The 26231-nt window shown below is 46.7% G+C and overlaps 1 protein-coding gene across 1 annotated transcript; it reads left to right on the forward strand.

Annotated features, from left to right (window-relative positions):
• The first annotated feature begins 4062 nt into the window (after positions 1–4062).
• On the forward strand, positions 4063–26021 carry POLB (DNA polymerase beta). The gene is made up of 14 exons (XM_066593405.1): positions 4063–4225; positions 6159–6216; positions 8331–8397; positions 9245–9319; positions 12777–12835; positions 13852–13901; positions 15330–15381; positions 15675–15729; positions 17459–17531; positions 18608–18678; positions 20438–20524; positions 22367–22428; positions 22940–23079; positions 24770–26021. Exons 1-14 carry the CDS (start codon positions 4165–4167, stop codon positions 24862–24864), a joined length of 1005 nt encoding a protein of 334 aa, XP_066449502.1. The 5' UTR covers positions 4063–4164; the 3' UTR covers positions 24865–26021.
• The last annotated feature ends 210 nt before the right edge of the window (positions 26022–26231 follow it).

A 26231-nucleotide genomic window follows, 5' to 3' on the forward strand; every position in this document is an offset into this window, starting at 1 on the left:
CAGATTTTCTCCCCAGACAACAAGAATCCTGAATATTGTGTGCATCTTTTTTAGGTTGTGTGGCAAATTGGTGTTACTCGCCTATCGGATTGCCATCTTTACATCAGGATGATTGTCATGCATGCATAAAAGCTCAGGAGACTTGCAGTTTTTTTAAGTTCTGCAAGTATTTAATTCACATACAGCAGTCACCGGTACATACGGTTCCTCAGAGTTCACAATGCACTGGTTCGCTGTCACTATCCTCTATCTGGGGCGTCTAGAGAGCATCCTCCTCTGTCAGACTTGTGATGGGCCCAGATTGGTCTACGCGGACCTAAGGCTTCAAGTGCCTGATGCAGCTGCTATCATGGCCTCTCACTGTGGCTGGAATTCAACTTCCCCCTGAGTTTGGCAGAAACTGATCCTTTTATATTACTTTCTGCCACACCCACAGGTGTTTTCTATTACTTTAGGTCCCATCCTTCTACAGTTGTTTCAAATAAACTTGTCGAGGACAAAAAATGGACAGTGAATGAGGGTGGGTGGAATAATTGCCAGTTCTTTCTTTTTATATGGCTCCTGCTATCTCTTTGTGTGGAGTATTGTTTGCGACCATCTCTTAGCATTGAAAGTTGCTCCGAGGGTGAGAAAGATTGGGGGCCTCTGCTCTATATAATAGCAGCACATCTCTGCCTGTCTCTGATCTGCTGCATACTATGTTTGAACCTCCCCAATGCCATCTGTCTGCCTCTGCCAGTAAGATAAAGCTGCAGGCGTTCGACCTGCTTCTCCTAGTCCTACAGGGTGCAGGAAATAGCAACATTAAATAACATGACCAGAATAATGTACGTTTCCATATACACTAAACAATCACATCATTAGGTACAACTACTCAATAACAGGTTGGTCCACCTTTTTGGGTGATCATAGTTTTCAGATTCCATATGATAGCAAACATCCTCCATACTCAACCCAACCCATGCCCACTGCAGCAGCTGCGTCAGTTGGTGCACATTTTGTGGATAAGTGGGAGCAAATCTCATAGCCCTTTCCAGCATATCCCAAACATACAGTCCAGTGAGTTTGGGACTCAAGGCAGTGAGTCTTCGGCTATTGAACCAAACTCAACATAGATTTTGCAACGTGGTCATTATGATAACTTGACCATCTTCCCTGCTGTTGTACTGCTGGATCAGTAGTTGTTGCTGAGATACCAGACGTGTCTCCACATGTGGCCTGCCACTGTGGGATCTTCTGTCGGGTGTCTGTCCATAGTTCAACCAGTCTTGGTACACTCATAATGTCATAGTTCGGGAACAGCCAATAAGTGTGACTGTTTCAGAAATACTGGCACCACACCTCTGGATTCCAATTAGCCTGCAGTCAAAGTCACTCCCATCACCACATTTACCAATTAATGCCAAATGTTGCCTCCTGCTGCACAGAGGAGAGGCCAGCATATTACCTGAGAGCAGATTGTTACGTGGCCACCACGTGGTACTGCATTACTGATCTCTCTCTCTCTCCCCCACTATCCCCCGCCCCCCCCCCCCCCCGAGCACGCTCGGACAAGAATGCAGTTACTCGAGAAGAGTGAGGCTCGCTCGAGTAACTGACTTATCCAAGCGTGCTCGCTCATCTCTAATGATATGATGTGTTATGTGTAGTATGTTTGTGATGGTGCAGCCAGACACAATTTGGGTCATATTTTTAGAGTCATATGTAATATTGGGAAATAACCATGAATAAAGATGTATCATACCAGGCTTCCATCCACTACTGCCAGAGTTACAAGAATTGGTTCCGAGAAGCATAGGCTAAGTGGCTGAACAAAAAAAAAAGGGCGCTTGAAGTACATATTTTATCAAAGGCTCCCGTTCATGCGTCATGTGCCAAGATCATGTATTAATTATTTTTTTCTGAGTGTAAGAAACTAACGAGCTTACATACAACAGGGCAGGAAGAAGCTGGATGTGGAAGCCCAACGACTGCTGGTACGAGTGGGAATACCCAAAGCATGGTTAGAGTCTGTATGCATGTGAACTGGAACCATTTAGTAGAGAGTTGCCAAATTCTTACCAGGGCAAGGTTTGAGTTTACTACATGTACCTTGCTGCTGCCAAGTTAGAGAACTTGAGAGGTGATGCATTGGCGAGGAGCTACGCTGACCGCTGCGTTATTCCTTATCAATTCTTCATGCAGAAACACATGGATATGGGATTTTCCATGTCGAAATTCCGCATGCAGATCCGTGTGAAAATATGCATCAAAAAGACACGGATGTTGACGTGGATTTTGCAGGTGGAATTTTTCCAGGGTGGATTCCACCGTGTGAACATACCCTTACAGTTCAAGCAACGTGGAAGAGCTTTTAAGAAACTCCTCCACATTCTGCAGAGAAAATACACAATTAAGGCCTCCTGCCCACGGCCGTGTCGGGCTCGGCCAGCAGAATATCGCAGCGGAGTCCAACACGGCACCCCACAAAGACCCCATAGTCACCTCTCCGGATCCGCCGCGAGAGTCCCGTCCGGTAGGCCGGCGCACATGCAGCCGGTGATGCGTAATCACGTGATACTTCCACTGTGCTCATAATTGACTACAGCGCCGACTTCCATGTGTACGGCCAGGCAGAAGTCAGATGAGCTCTGAGACCATTTAGAGGCCGCAGCATCACCATCCCAAACTCCTGGCATCATGGCGCTCTGGGCTCGGAGCACCGCTTCCATTCCGACCCCGATGTATCCTGGCGGGCACTGCCTGGATAACCCCTTTAAAGTAATTCTATTCACCCTGCCTACAGCTACGGTCTGGCGGCACAGTGCAGAGTCTGTGACCTCTGCCGTCTGTGCCGAGGTGAGAGGTCTGTGGTCACAGACTCAGCAGCGATTGCCACTGGACCGGAGCTGTAAGCGGGGGGGAGTGTAAAGCCTGTAGTGATGCTGCCAGCAGAGGCCAGTAGGGGAATTGCTTTTGGCCTCTGGCCGGGCAGCATCCCTGGGACTACTCGGTTTTTGGCCATCCGAGTTGGCCGCCATCATTTTCTAACTGCCTAATGCACACTGTGGCCTGCTCTCCTATTGGCTAATACTGATCCTGTGAGCAATATGAGCCAATCAAAGAGCAGGTATAGCGCATTGGTAGTCTAACACTACCTATGCACTGTGGGAATTATGTGGTCTGAAAATTGCAGCTACTATCACGGAAAACCAAAAATGGGACTTTGCACCAGCGGATTAGAGGGACATTGACAAAGAAGACAAATAGCACGGGCCCAGAACAAAATGTTATGCCCAGACTGGAGAGTCACTTAAGGGTCCTTTGACATGGGCAGAATATTCCACAGCGCCACCCTTGTCTATGGGTTGTGTGCGGTATTACAGCTCAGCTCCCATTCACTTTAATAGAACAGAGCTGCGATACCACACACAACCCTGTGGACATGGATGGCGCTGTGTTTGGAAGAAAGCAGCCATCTTTTTCTAAATCTGGGCAACCCCTTTAAGGCCCGTGTCACACAATTGCATTTGCACCATATTTTTGCACACATTACTGCAGTTTTTACTGTACTTTTTGTGTGCGCAAACCGTACATAGTGGTACGCGCAAAAAGACCCGCAGCCACCGTATACAAGGGCCCTAAAATGCTGGAAAATATGTAAATAGGACACGAAAGTGGTCTCCATTTGGCACATGAACGCCTACAGCTCCTTTGTTACACAGTTTTTGGCATTTGAGACAGAACTCCACAGCGAAGTGAGAAATTCTTGTGAAAAGATGCAAACTCGTCTACTTTATTATTTCTATAGCGCCGACATATTCCTCAGCGCTGTACAGAGCTCGTACGACACTCCCTGCCCCCATTGGGGCTCACAATCAACCATGCACAGTTTTATTCATCTATCAATGGGATTTTAATGTCACATATTTAATCAATGATACCAAACACACAAGCACAACAATATTCCCCTTTGCTAAATTATTGCACCATGCGACCTCTCGGCCGCCGTAGCGCCGCGTCTCCCTCATCAAACATGGCAGTCACGAAACGCTGCCCTCCGGGTGACGTCAGCACGTCCTGGACCGCACGGACGTCACGTATTGTGGCCTGTGCGGGGAATTGAAGCCCCGGCCTCGAGTGAAAATTAGTGCCGGTGCTGCAGTCGTGTAAACCGGCTTAAAAATGAGCAAAAGAAAAGCCCCGCAGGAGACTCTGAATGAGGGGATAACGGACTTCCTCGTAGGTGAGAGAGAGCCGGGCGGCCATGACAGACAGGAGAGGTGGCGCACATTGTGTGCTGCTGCGGGGTTAATGGGAGGAGGAGACGGATATGGAGCGGCGTTATGTACTATATACAATGGTATCTGCTGCTCCCTAGTCCTATGCAGTGTGTGGATACGGCGGGGGTATAGAATATATCAGATATATCACGGCTCTATCACATCTGTCGTGGAACCTTCTGGCGCTAAACGTCCGAAAGAAAGAGCACGGCGCGCAATTTATTCTTCTGGCTAAAAGCCGGGCCGCTGAGCGGAGAGTGAACGGACTCCATTATAGACAATAGGGTCCATCTGGCGCCGTTCGTTTCGCCGCTGTGATTCCGCTTTCCCGCCCCCGGACGCAGTGGGAAACCGGAGCTGGTGACATCGATGTGTGACCACCAAACGCCCACGGAAACGCAGTGTATAGACACGAGGATTTTACATGAAGCTGGCGTTGGTTTACGCGGCGTGATGTAACGCGGGTCATCCGCCAAGTATGTCGCTCGGCGCTCACTTGCGTTTATTTTGCATAATCTGAAAATTGCTTATGGCGGGGGTGTCACGCATTGTCACCGAGGGCCGCATCATGTTATGGCTGCCTTCAGAGGGCCGTTTATCATTCGCACGGACGTGTTTGCGCTCAGTATTATGCGCGTATTTTTTACGTGTATGATGCGAGCGGCCCGATCCCCGTTTGTTTACATTCCAGGATCCCGACGCGGTTTTCACATGGAAACTTGATGCACGTGAATAAAAAATATATATATCACAGCAAGTCCTATTCTATTCCGTATTACGGACTGAACGTGCCCGCAGGATGGCGCAAATACCCAGTAAATACACGATGCAGGCGTATCTACTCAGGGATCATGGGGACATTCTTGCTTTTTTGGGGGGGGGAGGGGTTGCACACATGGACAACGCAGGGAATTCGGGCAAAAAGGCCCAAATGCGCAGATTCGGTCTGTGAAAAAGCTGCGTATTTTATAGACCGAAACGTCATCCGCCTGCGTGACTGAACGCTAAATGTAAGTCCTCTTTACATGGCGGTGGCACTATGATTTCTCTGACCTCTCTCCCTTGGAGGTGGCTAGGGTGCCGGGTGAGGCTGGCAGAGCTGTGCCGCCACCTATGAGTTGCTGAACAGAGCGGTGGGGAGGTGTACTGATGCTGAAAATCCAAGATGGCGGCCCTCCCTGTGCCGGCGCTGCCCCCTCTACCAAGCGCCGGCTGTGTCCTCCGGGAAAAGTGGTGAGTTGGTCCTTCTGCATCTGGTCCTTCGCTGTCGTCGCGTCCGGATTTGGTCTAATGCATGCTGTGAACTGGTCGCCGCGGGACTTCACACTGCGCTCAGCGCTGATCATGTGAGCCGTGCTGGCCAATCAAAGAGCTGATGTAATATAGTGCTAGTGTGCAGTAAGTAGTCAGAAACTGGCAGCGGTCATCTCTGAAAATCGGAAGTGGCGCAATTATCCTTCAAATTCTTGCTGGATGGCGCCCATCCGATCAAACGTCATCCGTATAAATGGCGGCAGGATCTGAACGGCGAATGATAATTCAGTCGTTCAATTTCTGCAGGCATGGAAATCATACAACCATCGCTCTGTGTAAGCAGGCAGCTCGTCTATGAATGGAGGCGGCTGGAATGATCTCCGACTCGCTCTGCCTCCATTCACTGAGCGATGATCGCTGGGATAACGGATGGGCGCTGCTGCCCCCGACAGTCGCCCTGTGTGAAGTCTATGTATGCCAGACATGGAAATGCGCACTGCTATACTCTTATGTTCATTTTCAGTGCCATGCAGGGTCTGCGGGAAGCTGGCGGGCACTTTTTTTTTTCTTATGTCCGTGATTTTTGTTTGCTGCCTGTAACGTTAATATAATGATGTAACGTCTTTTTCATTGCATTTACAGAATTGGCCAATTATGAGAGAAATGTGAACCGAGCCATCCACAAGTACAACGCCTACAGGTCAGAGCGCTCCCTCCACATCCCCCTTATAGTAGGGGCTAATTAGGTCTCTGTGTAACTCTGCATACTTCTGAAATGTAGCGGCATGCGGCAGAGAGAAGTGCGGTGTGACTCATTAATATTCATATCCTCATTCCCCTCCAGATACTGGCACAGTTAGGTCGGTGGCACACGAAGGGGTTGGATTACGCACGCAGGAGCCTGCAGCGGAATCCGACCGCAGCCAGCGACCCTACAGATCTGTTGAATTCTTTATTGTGGATGACCGCGGCCGCTCGCGTTGGCCATGTGCAGTTCAGTTTTTCTTTTTTAAATCAGTGTTTTTCTCGCACCGTCACTAGGCAATGACACCGGTACCCGCGACCTATCCGCAGTGTCAATTACAGGTAGGCCGCGGGTCAGATGGCTTCCATTGGCTTCAGTGAAAGCCGTCTGTGTGGAATCCGGACAAAAATAGAACATGCTGCGATTTTATTTCCGCGAATGTTCTATTCTTTGAATGGATGTGAAATACCACGGATAATCTGCGCAGGTGACAATCGTGGATTTCGCAATCAAATCCGGTCGTGTGCCACCAGCCTTACACAGAGAGACCTATTAATCGGCAGCGGTGAAGATGTGAATATTAATGAGGTGCTCCGGACTTCTTTCTGCCACGCGCTGCAAAATTTCAGAAGTACCGTGTATACTCGAGTATTAGCCGACCCGAGTATAAGCCGAGTCAGTAAGTTTTTTTACCACAAAAAAACTGGTAAAACTTATTGACTCGAGTATAAGCCGAGCTATACTAGAGTATATACTAGGTAAAGAAAACCCGCAATACTTAATACTTACCTCCCCACCGGCGCGGCAAGCCGCTTCAGACTTCTCCCCGCTGTCGTCTCCCTGCTCAGTTTTGAATTCCCCCGTCGTCAGCGCTGTGTAACTAAGTGCTGTAATTGGATCGAGCGCCAGCAAATCACAGCCGGCGCTCGATTATTCACATCCATTCAGTAAATGACATCACTGAATGGCTGTGATTGGTTTATCGAGCGCCGGCTGTGATTGGCCGGCGCTCGATCCAATCGCAACGCTTAGTTACACAGCGCTGACGGCACGGGAATTTAAAGCCGAGCAGGGAGATGACAGCGGGGAGAAGTCTAAAGCAGCTTGCCGCATCGGGGACACAGACGCCGGCTGGGAAGTGAGTATTGTGGGGTTTTTTTTGTTTTTTTGTTTTTTACCTCTAGTATAAGACGAGGGGGGCTTTTTCAGCACAATTTTCTGTTTTGCTGAAAAACTCTTCTTCTACTCTTCTTATATACGGTAAGTAAATTTACAAAATCACTGAACGGATCTGTGTTGGTGACAGACCGCTGACATCGGCGTGCCATGTTGACCACAGACATGGATATACCAATCCTAAATGGTTTCTTGTAAGTGATCACTTGTTTGGGAGCAAGTAAAGCCTTTAATGTGTTACCAAGTCCTATCATAAGTGTATATTAGTTGTGGACTTGGTACTAAGATCTCCAGGCCTCTATTAACCAGTGTGGGGGTTGGTGCACTCAAGGCGACCATGTATTTGAATGGACTTTGTGCGCTTCTCTTTGCAGCCTGGGTTAATGTACAGTTGTCCTTGTCTTTCCCCGGCCATAACAGCTGGTCGCTGAAGGGTTAAGTAGTTCTGTTCAGAATACATGACTGACGCAGTTAAAAAGTAACTTCTTGATATAATGTTATGAGACAGTCAGGTCCATTTAAAACCCAGCAAGGCGTTCCCTGCTACATTTCAGGACTATGGCATCACGGACTTGCGCAGTAGGATTTTTTTTAATTAATTCATAGCAGGAATGCGTATGGAAGCGCTGCGCCTTGGCAATACTTGCATATGGACAGCGTTTCATGCGCAGCCCATTTGAGTGCTGCGTTTGATGCGCGGAGAAATAGAGCATGTAAATTAAAGAATGAAAGTCCATAGACTTTCATTGCCTCCATTCACCGCGTGTTACGCAGGGAATTAAGTGTAGGTAATACGCAGTGACTATACGCCCGTGTGAATGAGCCCTAACTGAATCTTTCATGGATGTAAATGAAGAGTAACCCACAATGTGATTTTGTTTTTTGTGTTGCAGGAAAGCTGCCTCTGTAATTGCAAAGTACCCGACAAAAATTAAGAGTGGAGCAGAAGCCAAAAAACTGGTGAGAAGGGATTCAGCCCACAGTCAGTGTGATTCTATTGGGTGTTAAAGTGTAACTTTACATAAAAAAAAAAAACTAAAATTTTTCTCACGTCATAGGGACGTATCACACGTTTTCATCGGTGGGGGTCCGGGTGCTGAGACCACCACTGATTGCTAGAAACACTTACATGCTCACTATCTGAAGACGGACTCGATGGAAAGTCTATGAAAGTTTTGTAGTCCACAAGGAAATCTTGGGTGGCATCTGATCCCACATTTATGTGTAAGGCGGGGTTCACACGGGACGGATATGCTGGGGAATTTCCGTGTGGATTGTCCGCACGAAGCTCCTAATCCCGGGATTAGCCAGCAAAGTGGACGAGATTTAGCAAAAATCTCGTCCACACGCTGCGGCCAATCAGGTGTGGAAACGGCCGTTCGGCGTGAAAATTAAAGATGCAGCATGTCAATTCTTTCTTTTTTTTCCGCAGAGGCCTCTCTCCTCTCTATGGGGAGAGATTGCCGCAGCGGAAATGCAGGCGGTGAAGCCGCTCCAAAACCCACAGTTCCAGCGGAATTCTCGTGGATTTTTGGCATAGCTATTTCTATATGGCATCAGTATCCATCTGCCGGGACCCCCACTGAGGACCAGAATGCAGGGTCCACAGAGCTCGTGCACTAATAAAATGGCTCTGTTCCAGACATAGCGTGTTTGCACATAGATATCAGTGGTGGTTTTGATGGTAAATCTAATCAATATGCGATTTAGTTTATTATGGAAAGTCCCTTTAATTGTAAGCAGAACAGCAGCAACACCTTTTGTACAGGAAGCAGCGTCATGATAATCCGTGTTTCTCTCTCTTCAGGATGGCGTTGGCGCCAAAATAGCAGAGAAGATTGATGAGTTTTTGGCCACTGGTAAACTACGTAAACTTGAAAAGGTCAGGACATTTTTAAATCTGCTTCCATATGCATCACAAATTCCGAGATGTCTTACAGATATAGCGAACAGTAGCTTGACATTTGCAGTGGACCGCAGCGCTGTAAATGATCTGCCTGTCATGTTAATGATTGCTGCATCTGTGTGTTGGTTTGAGAAGCACAGCGCAACTACTGAACTAACTTCACCATCACTTTTCTGTGTGGAAAAAGTGGCAGAAAACTTTTATAAGCTGCTCCAACGTGTTCTAAGGATGCAGAGGAAGGAGACTTAGTGGGAATCTGAGTATTTGTCAGTCGCATCTCCAGCAGGGCGTTCAGCATGGAAGTGCCTGCTTCTATGGAACCACTACTGCTCTACAAGTGTGGGCTGCATGGGGAAAAATGTTGTAAGGCTGGGACTCCTTATCCCCTTTCCGCACCTACATGCACATCATCAAGGGGTTTAGGTTAGGTTACTAAGCCGTATGTATGCATCACAGTGGTGTCATGGGTTCACAAGCTGTGCTGTGTGATTGACAGCTGAGTCAGAGGCCGTATAACTCCATGGATGCCGCGGACAAAGTAACCATAACATCTACGGGAGGGGTTAGTGCACAGTAAATAGAGAAAAAAAAAAACTTTTTCCATCATGGATTGTTGAATTTTTTGCATTCCCTTCCCACCCCAAAAATGTATAACAATTAATACATTGTACCCCAAAATTGTACCCATAAAAACTGCAACCCACCCTAAAAAAATAAGGCTTCATACAGATAAATCAATGGATGAATAAAAAAGTTGTAGCCGCTATAGTGCCGGGAGGCCAAAAATGAAGTAGTTGGTCATTACGGAATTCAACACCATTCCACTTGCATCCTGAAAATGAAGGTGGAGCAATATAAACTCCTACCCATGTCACACACTCAGAGGAGCAGGAAGCTCAGCGCTCGTTCACATTAGTGTTTTACTTTTCTTTCTTTCTTTTTTTTAATGAAATGGGTAGCAAAATGGATTTAACCCTTTCCAATCCATTTATTTTTTCTCACCCATTCTCCCCAGCTCCAAATAAATTGGAGCTGGGGAGAATGGGTGAGAAAAAATACATTTTCCTGCACCCTCCTGAACTGACAAAGTTCAGGAGGGTGCAGGTGCTCACTGCACCGTGGAGGGATCTGCTTACCTGTCCGGCGTCTTCCACATTCTCCTTCTGCCTCCCGGCTCGGCGATCATGTGACCGCTGGGGTCAGGTGGCATCCAGCGGTCACATGATCGCCGAGCCCGGAGACAGAAGGGAGAATGCGGAAGACACCGGACAGGTAAGCAGGTTCCCCCACGGTGCAGGCTCCCGGATCGGCGTTCATGTGACCGCCGGGGGTCAGGTAACACCGGCGGTCACATGATCGCCGGCCGGAATCTCTATGCATTGCATAGCGCTAATTGAGCGCTATGTAATGTGTAAAGGAGAAGGCAGAAAGGGTTAAAAACCCTTTCTGCCTTCTCCTCGGGGGTCCTCAATGAGGACCAGTGCAGGAGTGTATCTGCACCCGATGTGTCTGACGAGGAGTGCAGATACACTCCTGCTGTGGAGGAAAATGATGATGTCGGGGCAGGCCCGACATTGGACTGGAAAGGGTTAAAACTGAGCCGAAACAATAGTTTCCATTTTTTTTACTGGATCCGGTTGGCAGATCTGTCAACTGTTTTTTTTTATCACTTTTTTTTTAAATATTTTGGTCTGTTTAGATCCTTTTTGTATTCTTTTGTCTCTTTAACCTGCACATGCTCATTTAAAAAATGGGTCCATTAACCCCTTAATGCTCTAGGCCATACATTTACGTCCTGCAGAGTCAGGGTATGTATGAAGAGAGATAAGCGCTGCAATCTCCGTCAATACAACATGGGCGCCGGCTGTTTCTTACGGGCGACACTTGCCGGTAACAGCTCCGATAAGCCGTACGGCTCATCGCAGCCGTTAACTCTATAAGTGGCGCTGTCAATTCTGACAGCGGCATTTAAATTCCCCGACTGATGTTCTGGGGTCACATACAGTCCCCCCATGATGAGATTGCAAGCAGCCAGTTGAGTGTAATGGCAGCTGGTGGCCTTCTGAGTGTAATGACAGCCGGGCCCCAAGGCTGTCATGGCAGAATGCCTGCCTCATCACAGTATTGTGTAATGCTATGGCATTACATCATACTGCAGGAGTGATCAAAGCATCGCAAGTTCTTTTCCCCTCTTGGGGACTAAGAGAAAAAACAAAAATAAGAGTAATAATGTTTTTTTAATATTTGGTATCGTTGTAAAAGTCTGATCTAGCAAAGTAACGCATTACTTACCCCTCACTGTGAACGTCTTCAGAAAATAAAAATAAAGAATGCCAAATATGTGCTTTTTTTGGTTTCCCTGTCTCCAAGGAAAAATGCAATAAAAAAAATGATCAAAAATTCGTATGGTACCAACGCAAACTATGGGACGTCCCGCAAAAAATGAGCCCTCGCACAACTATGTTAATGGAAAAATAAAGTTATTGCAGTCAGAAAATGGCAGCAGAAAAAAAATGTTGAAAAATGTAATATCTTTGGAAAAAAAAATTGTACAGCAAACAAAAAAACGATATTTATTCCCATAACAGTAGTAATCGTACCGACCCAGAGAATAAAGTTATCAGATCATTTTTGCGCAGTTTGTGCACCATAGAAACAAGACGCACTGAAAGATGGCGGAATTTCCTTTTTATTTTACTCCACGTAGAACTTTTAAAAAAGTTTTTCAGTACATTATATGGTACATTAAATAGCAGCATTGAAAAATACAACTCGTCCCGCAAAAAACAACCCTCATACAGTAATGTCAATGGATAAATAAAAGAGTTACGATTTGTTTAAAAAAGGGGGGAGAAAAAAAACCCGAAAATGGTAAAATGGAAAAAAGGCCATGTCCTTAAGGGGTTAAATAGACATCAAAAATGGAACCAAGCTATAATGTAAAAAAAAAATACCAGAAGTCTCCTTTCCGTTTGTTAACAGCACAACCGCCTGCGCTATTATTTCCATTTCATAAAAGTGAAATCCAATGGAACGGAGGCAAACCGAGCGTCAGTCTCCATTCAGATGAGTGGGAAGTTATACAGAATCGTTGGATTTGGGTTGGCTGCTCCTCAGACAGAACAGCTCAATAGAGAACAGATGTACAGTTGGGAACGAGCCCAAAGATGTGGGGGGCTATTTGCTGGTTTCCTCATATTGTAGGGCTGTTTATAGGGCATGGAGGGAACACTGTGGTCACGAGACTGGTGATAAGAAAGCGAGATCCTGCCGTGTCCTTCTTCCATTTCTATAGATTTGCTCTTGTGTTATAGACATTCCTTCTGATGTTGGATTGTTCCATTTCATGCCAGTAATTGACTGTCCCTGTGCTCTAATAATATGATAAGTGACTGAAGTCTAATGCCGCTCCACCTCTCTTCTCCTTGTGTAGATTCGCCAGGATGACACCAGCTCTTCTATCAATTACTTAACCCGTGTCAGTGGAATCGGGTGAGTTATGTCCGCTCTGATGCAGATCTGTCATGCTGGTAGATGTCTTTTGCTTCTCTCACAGGTGACTGCGAAGCTTGATGGAAACGCCACTTGTAGCCGCTTCACCACAAAAAAAGTGGCATCCATGCTGGACGCCACATTCATGTGTTGGAACTTTTTTGCGTCTCCCTGGACAGTTAGGGCCTCATGTCCACGGGCACGCACGGATTCTGAGTGTGGAATCCCACAGCGGATTCCTGCCGTACCTGCAGACATGAGGCAAAAAAAAAACATTTACACACCTGTCTGGACATGGCGCGGGTCTCCTCCGTCACAGCCGGATCATCTTTCTTCTGCACTGCGGATGTGCTCGTGCCTTTTTTCTTTTTTCTCAAATCTCCTGCTTTCCCGTAGATTGGTGGCACGTCTGCATTGTCAGCTGCGGGTGTGCTGCATTGACTTCAGTGGAAGCCGTGCCTGCGGGATCTGCAGAAAGAGGGAGCATGCTGCATTTTTTCTCGCCGTGCGATCCGCATGCCGGGAAAAGAATGAAATAACTGCAGATGCCCAATGATAGTCTATGGGCATATTGAACTACAGATCATCTGCGCAGCTGACCCATGCGGATTCCGCATTTTAATTATGCCCGTGGACATGAGGCCTTAGTGTCTAGAAAAGTCATAAAATGTGTTAGAATTATTATTGGTCGCCTTCAATCTTTTGGTGCAAAATACTGGTCTAAAGTAAGCAAACAAAAGGTGGCTTAAGGGCGTGAAAAGTGTCTAACATGCACACAATCTATTACATTGTGTGCGCCACCGTGATACATGTTACCACATCTTCTGCCTTTCTCTACTCATGATGTCTACATTTAAGAGGCTATGTCATTGTATCGGTGCTTGCCGTTCTGTTTCTTCTAAGTTATCTCAAATACAGATTGAAAGGCGCGTGAAAACCTAAGATGTTTCTGCTTCTACAAGGTAGGGACGACATGTGAAGCTGTGTCTGACTCATCAGTTTGCATCTCTTTCCAGGCCCGCAGCTGCTCGGAAGCTGGTGGAAGAAGGAATCAAGACGTTAGACGGTAATATGCAGATTATTTTTGAATTACTGAAGTGTCAGAACATTCACATTATTGATTGAATATACAATGTTGTGTCAGATTTCCAGCACCACAGATAGGACTGACTGCAGCCGGTCTATTCTGGAAATCCCTTATTCTAGCACCTGTCCTGTTCTGCATTCACAGAAAACTCATTATTTTCAATGAACACTTTGTAATACTTAAAGCCTATTTACATGAACACGAACGAAAGTGTGCAATAATCGTCCCGTCTAAACGCGAGCCATCGGGCACTTTTCGTGCACTTTTTGTTTGTCGCTCAGTTTCAGCCGGCATAAAAGTCATCGCTGATTCGCTCAGGTCTCGTTACGTCCAAACGCTCCCTGCTCAGTGCTTCATGTAGGAATGTGAAGCACCGAGCGAGAAGTGAGCAATCCTCAGCAATGATCGGCCTGTCTAAACATTCTGCACAAGCGCAAACAAATAACGGTGACGTTACTCGCTCGTGTAAACGAGAATCATCCCGTGTAAAAGGGGCATACATTTCTCTTGTAGAGGGGCTGCAGGAAAATTTAACACAGCCAGGTTTCCACTCGTATCACAGCCGTTCCATGGGGGTCTCAGCAGGGGGAGCTACGTATTATTGTGGGGACTTTTTAAACCAGTAAAGTTGGTCCAAAAAGAGAAATCTCCTTTGAAGTGTTGTCTTATTACTACATACCCCTGAGCCGAGAGTCACTAATGCTGGGTTTACACAGGACAAATGTCGGGCAAGCGATGCCCAACACTTGTTCCTGTGTTTCCTCACTCCCATGCTGCTGCACAAAAGCTACTATCGCTGGCTCGCTCACAGAGCAGCCAGCAGGGGGGCGGTAGCAGGAGATTTCTCTCCTCTAGTTCCCCGACCCTCTCCATTGACATAACACAGTGGCTGTTCAGTACTGAATGGCTGCTAATTACACTGAACAAGGAGCAGTCAGCTGATCGTCCATGCTGCATAAACGATGGACGATCAGCTGATCGCTCCTCGTTCAGTGTAAATAGCCGTTCAGAAGTGAATGGCCGCTGTGTTATGTCAATGGAGAGGGGCGGGGGAGCTAACAATACTAGCTCCTGTGCAGGTACACAGGAGCTAGTATGTGCGGGGTCGAGTGTCGGGCATCGTTTGCCCAACACGCGTTCCATCTACAGGGGCCTTAACACAGCATCACTGCATAACCTGGTCATCCATATCATATTTAATTTGCTAGTAATACTACGGCCCCTGCACCATGTCAATCATCAGATGCATGTTTCCAGAAGTATGATCTAGAACTGGGGCCTCAATCTGTTCCTTCAGAGCTGTGTGAGTTTTAATCTGTCATCAGACAACGATGAAAGTTCATTAAAACAGGCGATGGGATGTCCTACAAGGCAGGGAATAGTAATGTACCATCATTTTCTTCTTAGATCTAAGAAACAATGAAAACAAGTTGAATCATCATCAGAAGATTGGATTGAAGTGAGTATATTATCTTGCAGCGCTCTGCATCTGATACATATTATCTGTGGATTTCTTCCTGCTCCATCATTTTCCTCTTATTTCCAGTTTCCATTGAGGTCCATATTATACGTGTTCCTAGCTAGTAATGTGCCCAGATTACACTATAGGCTTGTATAACATCAGGGTGCAGTGTATACACATACAGTAGTGGACTGGGGCTGCTTGGGTCTACCAGCAGAGTGTGTCTTCATGTCTCAGTCCTGATAACCCGTCACGTAGGACATATATGACACTTCTGATTTTGTCTTTAGATACTTTGAAGACTTTGAAATGAGGATCCCGCGGGAGGAGATGCTGAAGATGCAGGTACTCCTTTATTATTGTTAGTTGCGCTCCAGACCAAAACTCCAAGTAATTCTCAACCATGTAAGGATGTAGCATTTTTTTTCCTGCAACCAAATGTTTTATGTGTTTTTGTTTTCTTGATGTTGTATGAGGTCTTGTTTTTTGTAGGACAAGTTGTACTTTTACAACAGTGTTTAACTCTTATTAATGGTTTTTTTCTTTTCCGTATCTTTGGGGGACACAGCAGACCTTGAGTATAACTCCTGCCACTTGGAGGCGGACACTAAGGAAAAAAAGAGTTTGCTTCTCCTACATAGACAATACTCAGCCTACAGGCACTAAGCTCATGTATTTTCGCTTGGTGTCAGAAGGAGGCAGACATGGATCTGGTTTCCAGATTATGTTGTTTTAATGTTTAGATACGTCTACTACATTTTATAATTTTTTTACTTTCCCCACTTCAAGTCTGAGCAACAGAAAGGGAAAGACCTCTCTGTCCTCCCCACCATGAGACAAGGTAACAGTGCTGAAAGAGTCATACTGTCTCCCCGCACTTGGCGATGGCCAAACCGGAGAAGATGGACTGCTCTGTTACGCCATCGAAAAAGGCTGGTCTGTGCCAGCCAGCTCCTGCCCTCCTTAAAGGGGGTTTCCGGCACTACACAGTTGATGACCTATGCTCAGGATGACAATGTACAGCACTATGCCTGGTATGGACTGTAGGGACACTGGCGTTCACCCAAGCACCTTTGTCACTTCAGTGAGATGATCGACGGGGGTTCCAAGTCACGGCCTTGCCCATCAACTATTCATGACCTGTCGTGAACCTTAGCCATTAATAGTTTAGTGCCAGAAGCTCCTTTCAAGATGTTTCAGACTCTAAGATCTCCCACCATCATGACATGTATGTCTGAAGGAAGCCACTGCTTACTCCTCACATGTGGCACCCATGTCACTTGCATAGCCCATCGACCAAATGCCAAAATAAACTCACACCTGAGACTCCTAACTGAATATGGGCACACACCGGACCCCCTAAATGAATTCAAATTGCACATAACGTACGAATGCTGGCCACTATCAAGAGCTTGTGAGCAAGAGCCCAGCGGTAGTAAATTAGGAGAGAGGAGCGGATCCCGTTATATTGCAGAACCTATTCCATCCTCCAGAGTAACTAATTTGCGCACCTGCTGAACATTTGTAAAGTTATCAAGTAGTGATGGCGGTCTGTCCCCTTACAGTAGTACCAGTCATACGTCCCTGATGGCAGCTCCGGCTGAGGGTCTATAACAGCTAGTGGGAACAAGCAGCTTGCTGTACATGGAGAGATCTATCTGAACTAGTGCAAAGGAAAAGTGGAGCTGTTCCCATAGCAACCAATCAGATTGTATCTTTCATTTTCATTAATCTGATTGGTTGCTATGGGGAGCTGCTCCATTTTTCCTTTGCACCAGTTTGATAAATCTAGCTTAGTTGGAGAAAAAACGTATTTTGGTTTTTTTGTTATATCCATAAACAGCCAGGATTTCCAGCCAGATGTGTCGGGTATCTGTGTGAGGGAGGATAGTGATAGTTGTAGTCGTTCATACCTTGTCAATCTCTGAGCACCCTCATAGAGATGGAAGGTAATGTGTTCACCACTCAGAATGAGTAGATGTTTGCCTTTGATATGCTCGTGCTTTTTTTTGTGTGTGTTTTTTTTTTTTTCCCAACTTATTGACTTTTTCTTATTTTTTATGACTTTCTCCAGGACATCGTCCTTGAAAAGGTGAAGAACCTGGATTCTGAGTATTTGGCTACGGTGTGCGGCAGCTTCAGACGAGGTATTTTCCATATTCCCATTAGTGTGCTGCAGTCTGTTTTGTAGTTTTGCTGCACATTTGCTGTGGTTTCTCCCTGTTGAGTTCAATGGAGAAAAAACACCTGTAAAACCGTCTTCACACGGCCATACTTGTGTGCGTACTGTGCTGAGAATAGAACCCATCGATTTCAATGAGTGCATTCACATTTCTGTATTTTGCGCACACGCTTTGGTCACGCAAACCCCCCAAAATTTGATCATGCTCTATTTTTCTGCATATTTGTGCACAAAAGGTCACATAAAATTCAGTGGGGGTGCGCAAGGAGATGCAAGAAACACTGTGCAACTCAGTTGGAAAAAGAACACATTTGGAACTAATTAGCCATTTCAATCGGTGCGTCTGTTTGCTGCACAAATGAACGCGCCTCGTGGGCACAAAAAGTACAGTAAAATACGCAGGTGCAAAAAAGCATTGTTCCTTCCACAGGCATGCAGCACTCAGGCGTGTGAAGCTGGCCTAAGAGTGAGTCTACACAAGGCAACTTCATCATTTGAATAGTCGCTCGAAAAAGTCACTACGGCGTACGAACAACTGTTGTTTGTGTGCTTTTATGTACAATGATTGTTGCTGCTGTTCGAGCTTGCTGAAGCGCAGACCTCTCTGCAATGTTGTTGGCTCGCTGGCTTGTCGTTTTGTGTAAATGCTCCCCCCTCAGCGCCTTTTGTGTAAATGCTCCCCCCTCAGCCAGCGCTTCCGCGATCCGGCGGCAAGTCTTTCAGTTTAAATGCGCTGACGCCGGCGCTCGTGCAGTCGTCCAAAAGACTGGTGGCCCGTGCAAAAGGGCCTTCTGTAATGAATTGTGATGGACGTTGCAGCAACTATAGACATCTCTCTCAGCGATCCTTGCAGGAGGAATGTAATTGTTAGCTGTCCAAGTGACTGACCAGTCATGCGATGCACGGCCGGGCCCGGACCACCAGACTGACAGCTGCCTGGCCAATCACTGCAATACTGAAAGACAACTGTTTTCTTCCCAGAAAGTGTTCGTTAAATGTAACCTTGGGCTATTTTCTGTTTTTTCTTGCCATGATCCTCAGGTGCGCAGTCCAGTGGGGATATGGATATCCTGCTAACCCACCCAGACTTCATGTCAGACTCTCCAAAACAGGTCAGTGGTAAACATGGACTCCAAGATCAGCCCGTGTGTCTGTCCTTACTTATATAGAAAGCCTTGCAGACCCACAATCCATTGTGTCCAGCACATTGTCTATACAGTAATGCACATATAAATGCTTGTCCATCCACGTCCTGGAGTAGATTATATGATGCATACTGGAGCGGAGGTCACCAAGCTTGTTGTCCTCGAGGGGAAGTCGTACGTGCGCTTCCTCATGGACAGGAAGCCTTCCGCGGCTTTGGTGCTGCTATGATTACATTCTCCAGCTGCTCGGTATAACTTTATCCCCAAGCATATATTTTTGTACAGGCCCTTGTAAGGGCTTATTCACAGGAAAGATATCACATGGGCTTTGTGCGATGTGAGGCACACACAACTCACAAATATGAAATCCATTCTTTTGGATGGATTCACTTACACAAGCATTTTCTTTTTTATTTTATTTTTTTATGTTTCCCTCATGGCGAAGATCGCAGCACGTTCTATCTTAGGGTGTTCCATCGGTAAGTCAACGGGAAACACTTCAGATCCTTTCATGCATGTGAGAATCGCAGTTTCCAGAAGAAATGCTATTTTTTTTTTTTTTAATATCAAAAACGCCTCGCATCACCGTGACAATCGCACATGATATCTGGCTGAATTTCTCTGCCCGATATCCCACTCGCCCGTGTGAATGTAGCCTGAAGTTGTTTTCTTCATCAGGCATATTGAATAACTGGGATACGGGACAAAAAAGTGTGTTTATCAGGGTTTTTCATGTTTTAACAATGATGTCCATCAGGTCCCCCAATGAGGAAGGGGTACGGGTACTGCAGCTCAGCACCAATCACTTAACCTTTTCCTATCCAATCTGTATCCTGGTTTTCCTAGGGGGATTACTCTTTTTCTGCCATTATACAACAGCGCTATCTACTGGCTAAAGCCAGTACTGCATGAGGTGACACATTGGATAGGCTCCGACAGCAGAAAGGCTGATAAAATACAGTAAGAGAACCCCGGCGGGCATCTTGCAACATCGGAGCTGTACAGCCTTAAATCATAATGTCTTTAGACGTCAGACAGTGGATTGGAAAAGGTTAAAGGGAACCTAGAAATGAGCAATACAAGTAAAGGGGATAATCCTGTCCCTATGGTGTGTTTGCTTCAGGGATGCAGACAACCTTTATTACTCTTCAGTTAACCTCCTCTATGTTACTGGTAGGCGGAATCACTTTTACAGCCTCTGGTGACAAAACCCCGAGGCTAATCAGACCACAACTGTATTCATTTACATATCTGCCTGCGACATAACTGCAGGATGAGTTTTGCTGACCTTTCTGAGTGCATTATGTTTTTTGTCAATTTTTATATATTTTTTGTGCATTTTCTGTGTTTTGTGTTTTATGAAGACCATACCTGTCTGTTTACTCCATTACATCATATGGCCACCATACAGTCATCAGGGCCTCTTGTCTGTGTGTCAGAATGGATGTGGATGGCTGTTTGTTAATTCTTCTAGCAGAACTGCTATATTTGTACCATTTTATATAACACAAGCTCAGGTCTTCTGCTATATGACTTCTCCTTTAAATGGAGCTGAGCTGTAGTACACAATACAGACACATGATGGCGCTATGTCAGTACTGCAATGCAGAGTCTTTTTGTTCTGCTAATTATTGGGGGTTCATGGTATTGAACCACTCTCACCCCCCACCCTTCATAGATCACACTCCCAGGAGCAATAACTGTGTCCATGTGTTTCTGTCCTCAGCCGCACCTCTTACATCAGGTAGTCCAAAGTCTAGAAGAATGCAAATTCCTTACAGACACACTGGTGAAAGGAGACACCAAATATATGGTAAGAGACGTGTGACGTGTATTAGGAGAATTACAGACTCTCTGTAAAGGCCCATTTAGACCTAACAATTCTTTTTGAGCGATAGTCATTGCGTCTAAATGCACGGACATCGTGCAGTTTTTGTGCACGAGTCATTCATCGTTCAATTCTAGTTTTCTAGAATTGAGCAATGAACTCTTATCAGTGGTGCAGGCTGTTATCACAGTTTGCAGCGCTGATAAGATTCTTTTAGCTGGTGTCCCACTGGTAGTTCACAGCAGGACGCGAGCTGCAAGCACAGAGAAAAGTTTTCCGGGGAAAATACTATTGATGACCTATCCTCAGGAAGTCTCTGTTCCGACTTCTGTGTAGTGGCCAGTGCCTGTAATTGCAAGCGCAGCTCTCATTGAAATCAACACAGACTGTGGCTGCAGTTACAAGCGCCGGCCACTTCACAGAAGTCGGCGCAGAGACTTCCACTTTGACCCCTGTTAGTGGGCGCACAAACAGCTGATCGGTCAGGGTCCCAAGCGATAGATTCCAGCCGATCAATTATTAATTACTTATTGTGAGGATAGGTCATCAGTAGTATTCTCCTTGGAAACCCCTTTCTACCGGCCCTGACCACAGATGACAACTTCCTGCCCCGCTGCGCTGACAGCGGGCCGGATGACCAGCAGGGATCCTGAGCCTCAGTTTCCTGATCATCTGCTATTGATCAATCATCAATTAGTTAAAGGGGTTGTCTCGCGAAATCAAGTGGGGTTAAGTACTTCTGTATGGCCATATTAATGCACTTTGTAATATACATCGTGCATTAAATATGAGCCATACAGAAGTTATTCACTTACCTGCTCCGTTGCTAGCGTCCTCGTCTCCATGGTTCTGTCTAATTTCGCTGGCGGCTTGCTTTTTTAGACGCGCTTGCGCAGTCCGGTCTTCTGCTCTGAGCACGAGCCGCTTCAGTGTGCTCACTGCTACAGCTCTTCTGCGCATGCACAGACGAGCTGTATCTTCTCAGGAGCGAGCTGGAGCGGCCATTCTGCTACCATCCTCTGTTAGAGGAAGGTGCAGAAACTTGAGCCGCCCAGCCCAGCAGCCCAGCCGAGAAGCCGCCCAGCAGTGCCTAGAAGCCGCCCAGGTAAGTGATGGGTGACGGACTGACGGGGGTGACGAGTGACGGACTGCCGCTGGGGAGCCGGGGCCTACCGCGCTGGGGAGCCGGGGCCTACCGCGCTGGGGAGCCGGGGCCTACCGCGCTGGGGAGCCGGGGCCTACCGCGCTGGGGAGCCGGGGCCTACCGCGCTGGGGAGCCGGGGCCTACCGCGCTGGGGAGCCGGGGCCTACCGCGCTGGGGAGCCGGGGCCTACCGCGCTGGGGAGCCGGGGCCTACCGCGCTGGGGAGCCGGGGCCTACCGCGCTGGGGAGCCGGGGCCTAGCGCCGGTTACCTGCTGCCTGGCGGTGGGTGACTGTGGCCCAAGAGCGTGTGCCGTGGTCGGCGGCCGCGGTGGGTCCGGTCAGCGGCTGCGGGGCGTCTGGTTGTCAGGGAGACACAGCTGGTAGCGTCTCGGGAGCGCGCACGTCGGGCTACAGCAAGCGATGCGAAAAGAGCCGGCGGCCATCTTGGGGAAACTTTTTATAAGTTGCTGAAACGCTGGAACTGTAAGTAGAAACCGGCTAGAAAAGTCATTTACAGGGGTAATTAGTAATGTATGCTTAATAAGGGGGACTGGGCAAAAAAAAAATTTCACTGCTTCCTCGAGACATCTCCTTTAAGTGACAAAACCCCTTTAATAAATAAAACCAGGCCCTCCGTTAGCCGCTGCTATGCCGGACCTCATTATGCTTTGTGTTTTCCGCAGGGTGTTGGCCAGCTGCCGTCTGAGGGAGGAAAGCAGTTCCCCTTTCGCAGGATTGATATACGGTAATGCATCAGATGCTGCGTAGAGGACACAGAGCTGGAAGGCTCCTCTTATGTCTTATGGAATAGCATTTTTAGCAGTTGCCTGATATTACTCATGTATGTAACAGAGGAGACATGGAAGTTCTGTCATTACAATCCCCTGATATACAGCAGCAGGTTCTACGTATGAGAACTTCTGCTTTAGAAAATAAATATGGCAGCCGCTATACTTTAGAGCCTCACGTGGCGCCTTGTCATTAATAGTTAGGCTCCTCACCCTTCAGAGGTTTGTCCTTTATCAGAAATGCCGTGACTGTTGTACATGGGTTGTACCTGGGTATTGCAACTCTGCTCCATGAGTGAGGCTGAGCTGCAGTACCAGATGCAGCCTATGAACAAGAGTGGTGCTAGATTTGGAGGGAGGGGGGGGGGGGCAGACTTTTTTCCCCCCTATTTTATGGGCCAATCTGTCGGATTATAAAAAATCCCATGCTGGGGATGGATACTAATAACTTGTGTTTCGTTACGTCAGGTTGATTCCTAAGGATCAGTACTTCTGCGGAGTGCTGTATTTCACCGGCAGTGATATATTTAACAAGAACATGCGTGCCCATGCCTTGGAGAAGGGCTTCACCTTGAATGAATACACCCTGCGCCCGCTGGGAGTCACAGGTCAGCCTTATTACTTGGGGTCTGCGAAATATTACGGCTTCTACATGATTCCTAGAAACTAGGAGACTCATCAGCCGGACTGACCGGGAGACTTTATCCTCTGACTAACTGTAGTTGTATATTGGGTGGGGTCAGGCCTTAGAGGCACCCACACACACTACTAAAATTGATGAAAATGGATGATCCCAACCAAAATGATCGTTTGTACTGTCATAGTCTGGAAAGGTGGCAGACAAGCTTGAATTTTCATCCAGTAGTCGGTGAAAGTTTGTGCATGAAAGGTCGATCGTCCATTGAAAAAACGGAGAAAGATCTTTTATCCATCGTCTAGTGTCATTGGACGTGTACGGTCAGTCTGAACAACTCTGATGGCCACTAGGGACTAAAGCGTATATGGCTGCGTCTGCGCAATGAATGATCATTCAATGGTTGTTGGATTAACAGCCTACTTCTGTCTAATGTGTGGGGCCAGCTTATGGCTGTCATATCCTCCTCTCCCACTCAGAATACATTATAGTCACGGACATTAGACATTTCTCAGTGGATCTAGGTAGACTTGACGATAGACTCCCAGCATCTCCTGGGATGAGGGAAAAAGTATCTTGACAACAGTTTGGATGTTTTTATAGCCTTTATTTCCCCAGAGAGAATCGGTGCCGTAGTTATCTGGCAACCGCTTATCTCCCATTAAAATAATGTGCACTTCAGCAAAGCTGAACATACAGCAGATGACCACTTTATTAGAGACCCCCATCTAGTAGCATCTCCTTTGGTCTTCACAATTGCAGCAGTCTGTTTTGGTGTCCATTGACGAGTGTCAGAGGACCCAGAAAACATTCCCCACACCATTACTTCCCCTCTGAACTGTTTTGACAGCTGACAGGAAGGGGTCATCGATTCATGCTGCTTGTGCCAAATTCTGACCACCTATCTGTACGGTGCAACAGAAAACTGAAATCATCTGACTAGGAGATGTTTTCCCACTGCTCAGTGATATGATTTTTGCATCTTTTGCCCTCTGAAGTCTCGTCTTTCTGTTTCTCTAAACCACAATAGTGCTAGAATTGGTCATCTGCTGTTATAGGCCGTTGTGCGTTTGGACACATTAGTTGGAGCACTAGTGTTCGGCTGCAATTTGCTTGACTGTGCAGCACCTGTTCTTCGGAATGATTCCTGACATCCTCCTCTGACCCCTTTCAGTGACGAGTTGTTTCCGTGCACAGCATCCCCTTTCGCTGGATGTCTTTTCACACTACTACATGAGAAAATCCCACACAGTTGGCAGTGAGGCCCCGGCTAGTCTAGCACCGATGACCGGCCTCGCTGGAAGTCACTCTGCTGGATTTTCCCATATAATGTGAATTCACAGAAAGTTGTGAAAGGGACGGGGTCTCTAATAAAGGGGCCATTCAGTGTATATGTATGGGGGGAGTGGTAGTAGCTAAGTGCCGGCTATCCCATGTCTGTGGCCGGCTCTAGAAGATGGAGCACACGCGATAACGTGGCACTGAGATACAAGTTACCCCACCGCAGCGCTTGCCATAAAGCTTTAAGAGTTTGAGTGGCATGTTATCTCACAAGTGTTCGGGTAAAGTTGGCCGTGGTGACAATAACTGAGTAATTGTGGATTTTTTGAGTGGAGTTGCCTAAAGAAGTGAAACTAATTATCTTCCCTTACTCCTTCCATTAGGAATGGCGGGTGAACCTCTCCCAGTAGACAGCGAGAAAGACATCTTTGATTACATCCAGTACAAATACCGTGAACCAAAGGATCGCAGCGAGTGAACGCCGGCAGCCGACCGTCGTCCTCCATCTATACACTACAAGGTTGTGCCGTGACATAAAGACCAGGAACGTCGCCGCCACCTCTACAGATTGTAGTGTGACACACAATGATGTGGGTGCTAGTAGTTAGGTATATGGCATGTAAAGCTGTTACATAAATTGTGTTATTTAATGTGTGTGAGGAGGCTCCCGGAGTGACCATGAAATCCGTAACAATCGCGTCTCCTCAAAAAATCTGTTTTAACCCCGATCATGTGACTTTAGGAGGACTAGAACCTGACACCTCTGTGCTAGTAAATATTCCCCATGAAGGAACAATTCTAGAGTTTATTTTCTTAGGACTTTGTATTTTGCTGTTCTTCAGTTATTCCTCCTGGAAAGCCTGAGTAAAGGGACAACTGGGTGTCAGCATTCAGCTTGTCCATAGGGAGCGCTCCTACACAGTCTGACACCAGAAGCTCTGACTTGGATATTGTCAACGTATGTAGGGACATGCCCCATTGTCATGGCAAGGGGAAACCCTTCTGTTCTAGGTCTTCCTTTATTTCCAGGAGGCATAACAGAGGGACAGAAGGAAGCAAGGTTCTAAGAAATGATGTTTCATAATTATTTTATGGAGAATGTCATGGCGGACACAGGCTGTCATAAAACGGCCCTTTTACACCTTACCGTTATCGTCCAGAATCGTCCAAATTCCCACGGGAACCTGAACTCTAGTCGTCCTGTGTAAACGCACGCAGTAAACCGAACAGGCCGTTCAGAAGTGAGCGACTGCTGACAGGCTGCAGGGGCATCAGGGCTTGATGTTCCTCTCGCTGCCTTGCTTCCAGTTGCAGAAGAAAGAACGATCTGTCCTACGAATGAGTGGAGTATTTCTTTTGTTAGCTGAATGTGTATTTTATGTAGTTTTTTTATTAGTAGTGAAGCTTGTTTGTTTTTTAATTCAATTCTGTAATGTGCGATCAGTGGTGACGGCGATACGAGGTCATTGGAAGAACCTCCCGCTCAAGGAGTTGGCATTGATTAATGTAAGCGTACAAACATGACCGTCCGTGGAAGAAGTCACCAACACGGGGCTGGGAAGCAAAATGGTTTGGATCCTTTATTGTGACTCGTGCTTTATGGTTTGTTTTAATACATCTTATGCAATAAGAGGAGGGAGGTGTGCGACTTTTATTTACTCTGTAGATATAGCAAGAGTGTAATATCTACATGTATGTGGAAGTGATACAATATACAGGTAGATGTACAGTGATGGCGGTTTGCCAGGAGTTCGTCTTGGCCGTATGACAAGATGCTGAGCTCGGGGATATCGATTTTAATTCAGTTCAGTATTTTCATATAAAAAGCTGTAACTGCTGCCAGAT

This window comes from Eleutherodactylus coqui, chromosome 2 (genome assembly GCF_035609145.1).
Source record: "Eleutherodactylus coqui strain aEleCoq1 chromosome 2, aEleCoq1.hap1, whole genome shotgun sequence".
NCBI classification, from domain to species: domain Eukaryota; kingdom Metazoa; phylum Chordata; class Amphibia; order Anura; family Eleutherodactylidae; genus Eleutherodactylus; species Eleutherodactylus coqui.

Bases quoted from the DNA above. Each gene is read 5' to 3' on its own strand.
- POLB (XM_066593405.1), top strand. From the start codon at position 4,165: ATGAGCAAAAGAAAAGCCCCGCAGGAGACTCTGAATGAGGGGATAACG. The intron at 4,226-6,158 runs GTGAGAGAGAGC...TTGCATTTACAG, and splicing joins GATAACGGACTTCCTCGTAG to AATTGGCCAATTATGAGAGA. The intron at 12,836-13,851 runs GTGAGTTATGTC...ATCTCTTTCCAG, and splicing joins ACCCGTGTCAGTGGAATCGG to GCCCGCAGCTGCTCGGAAGC.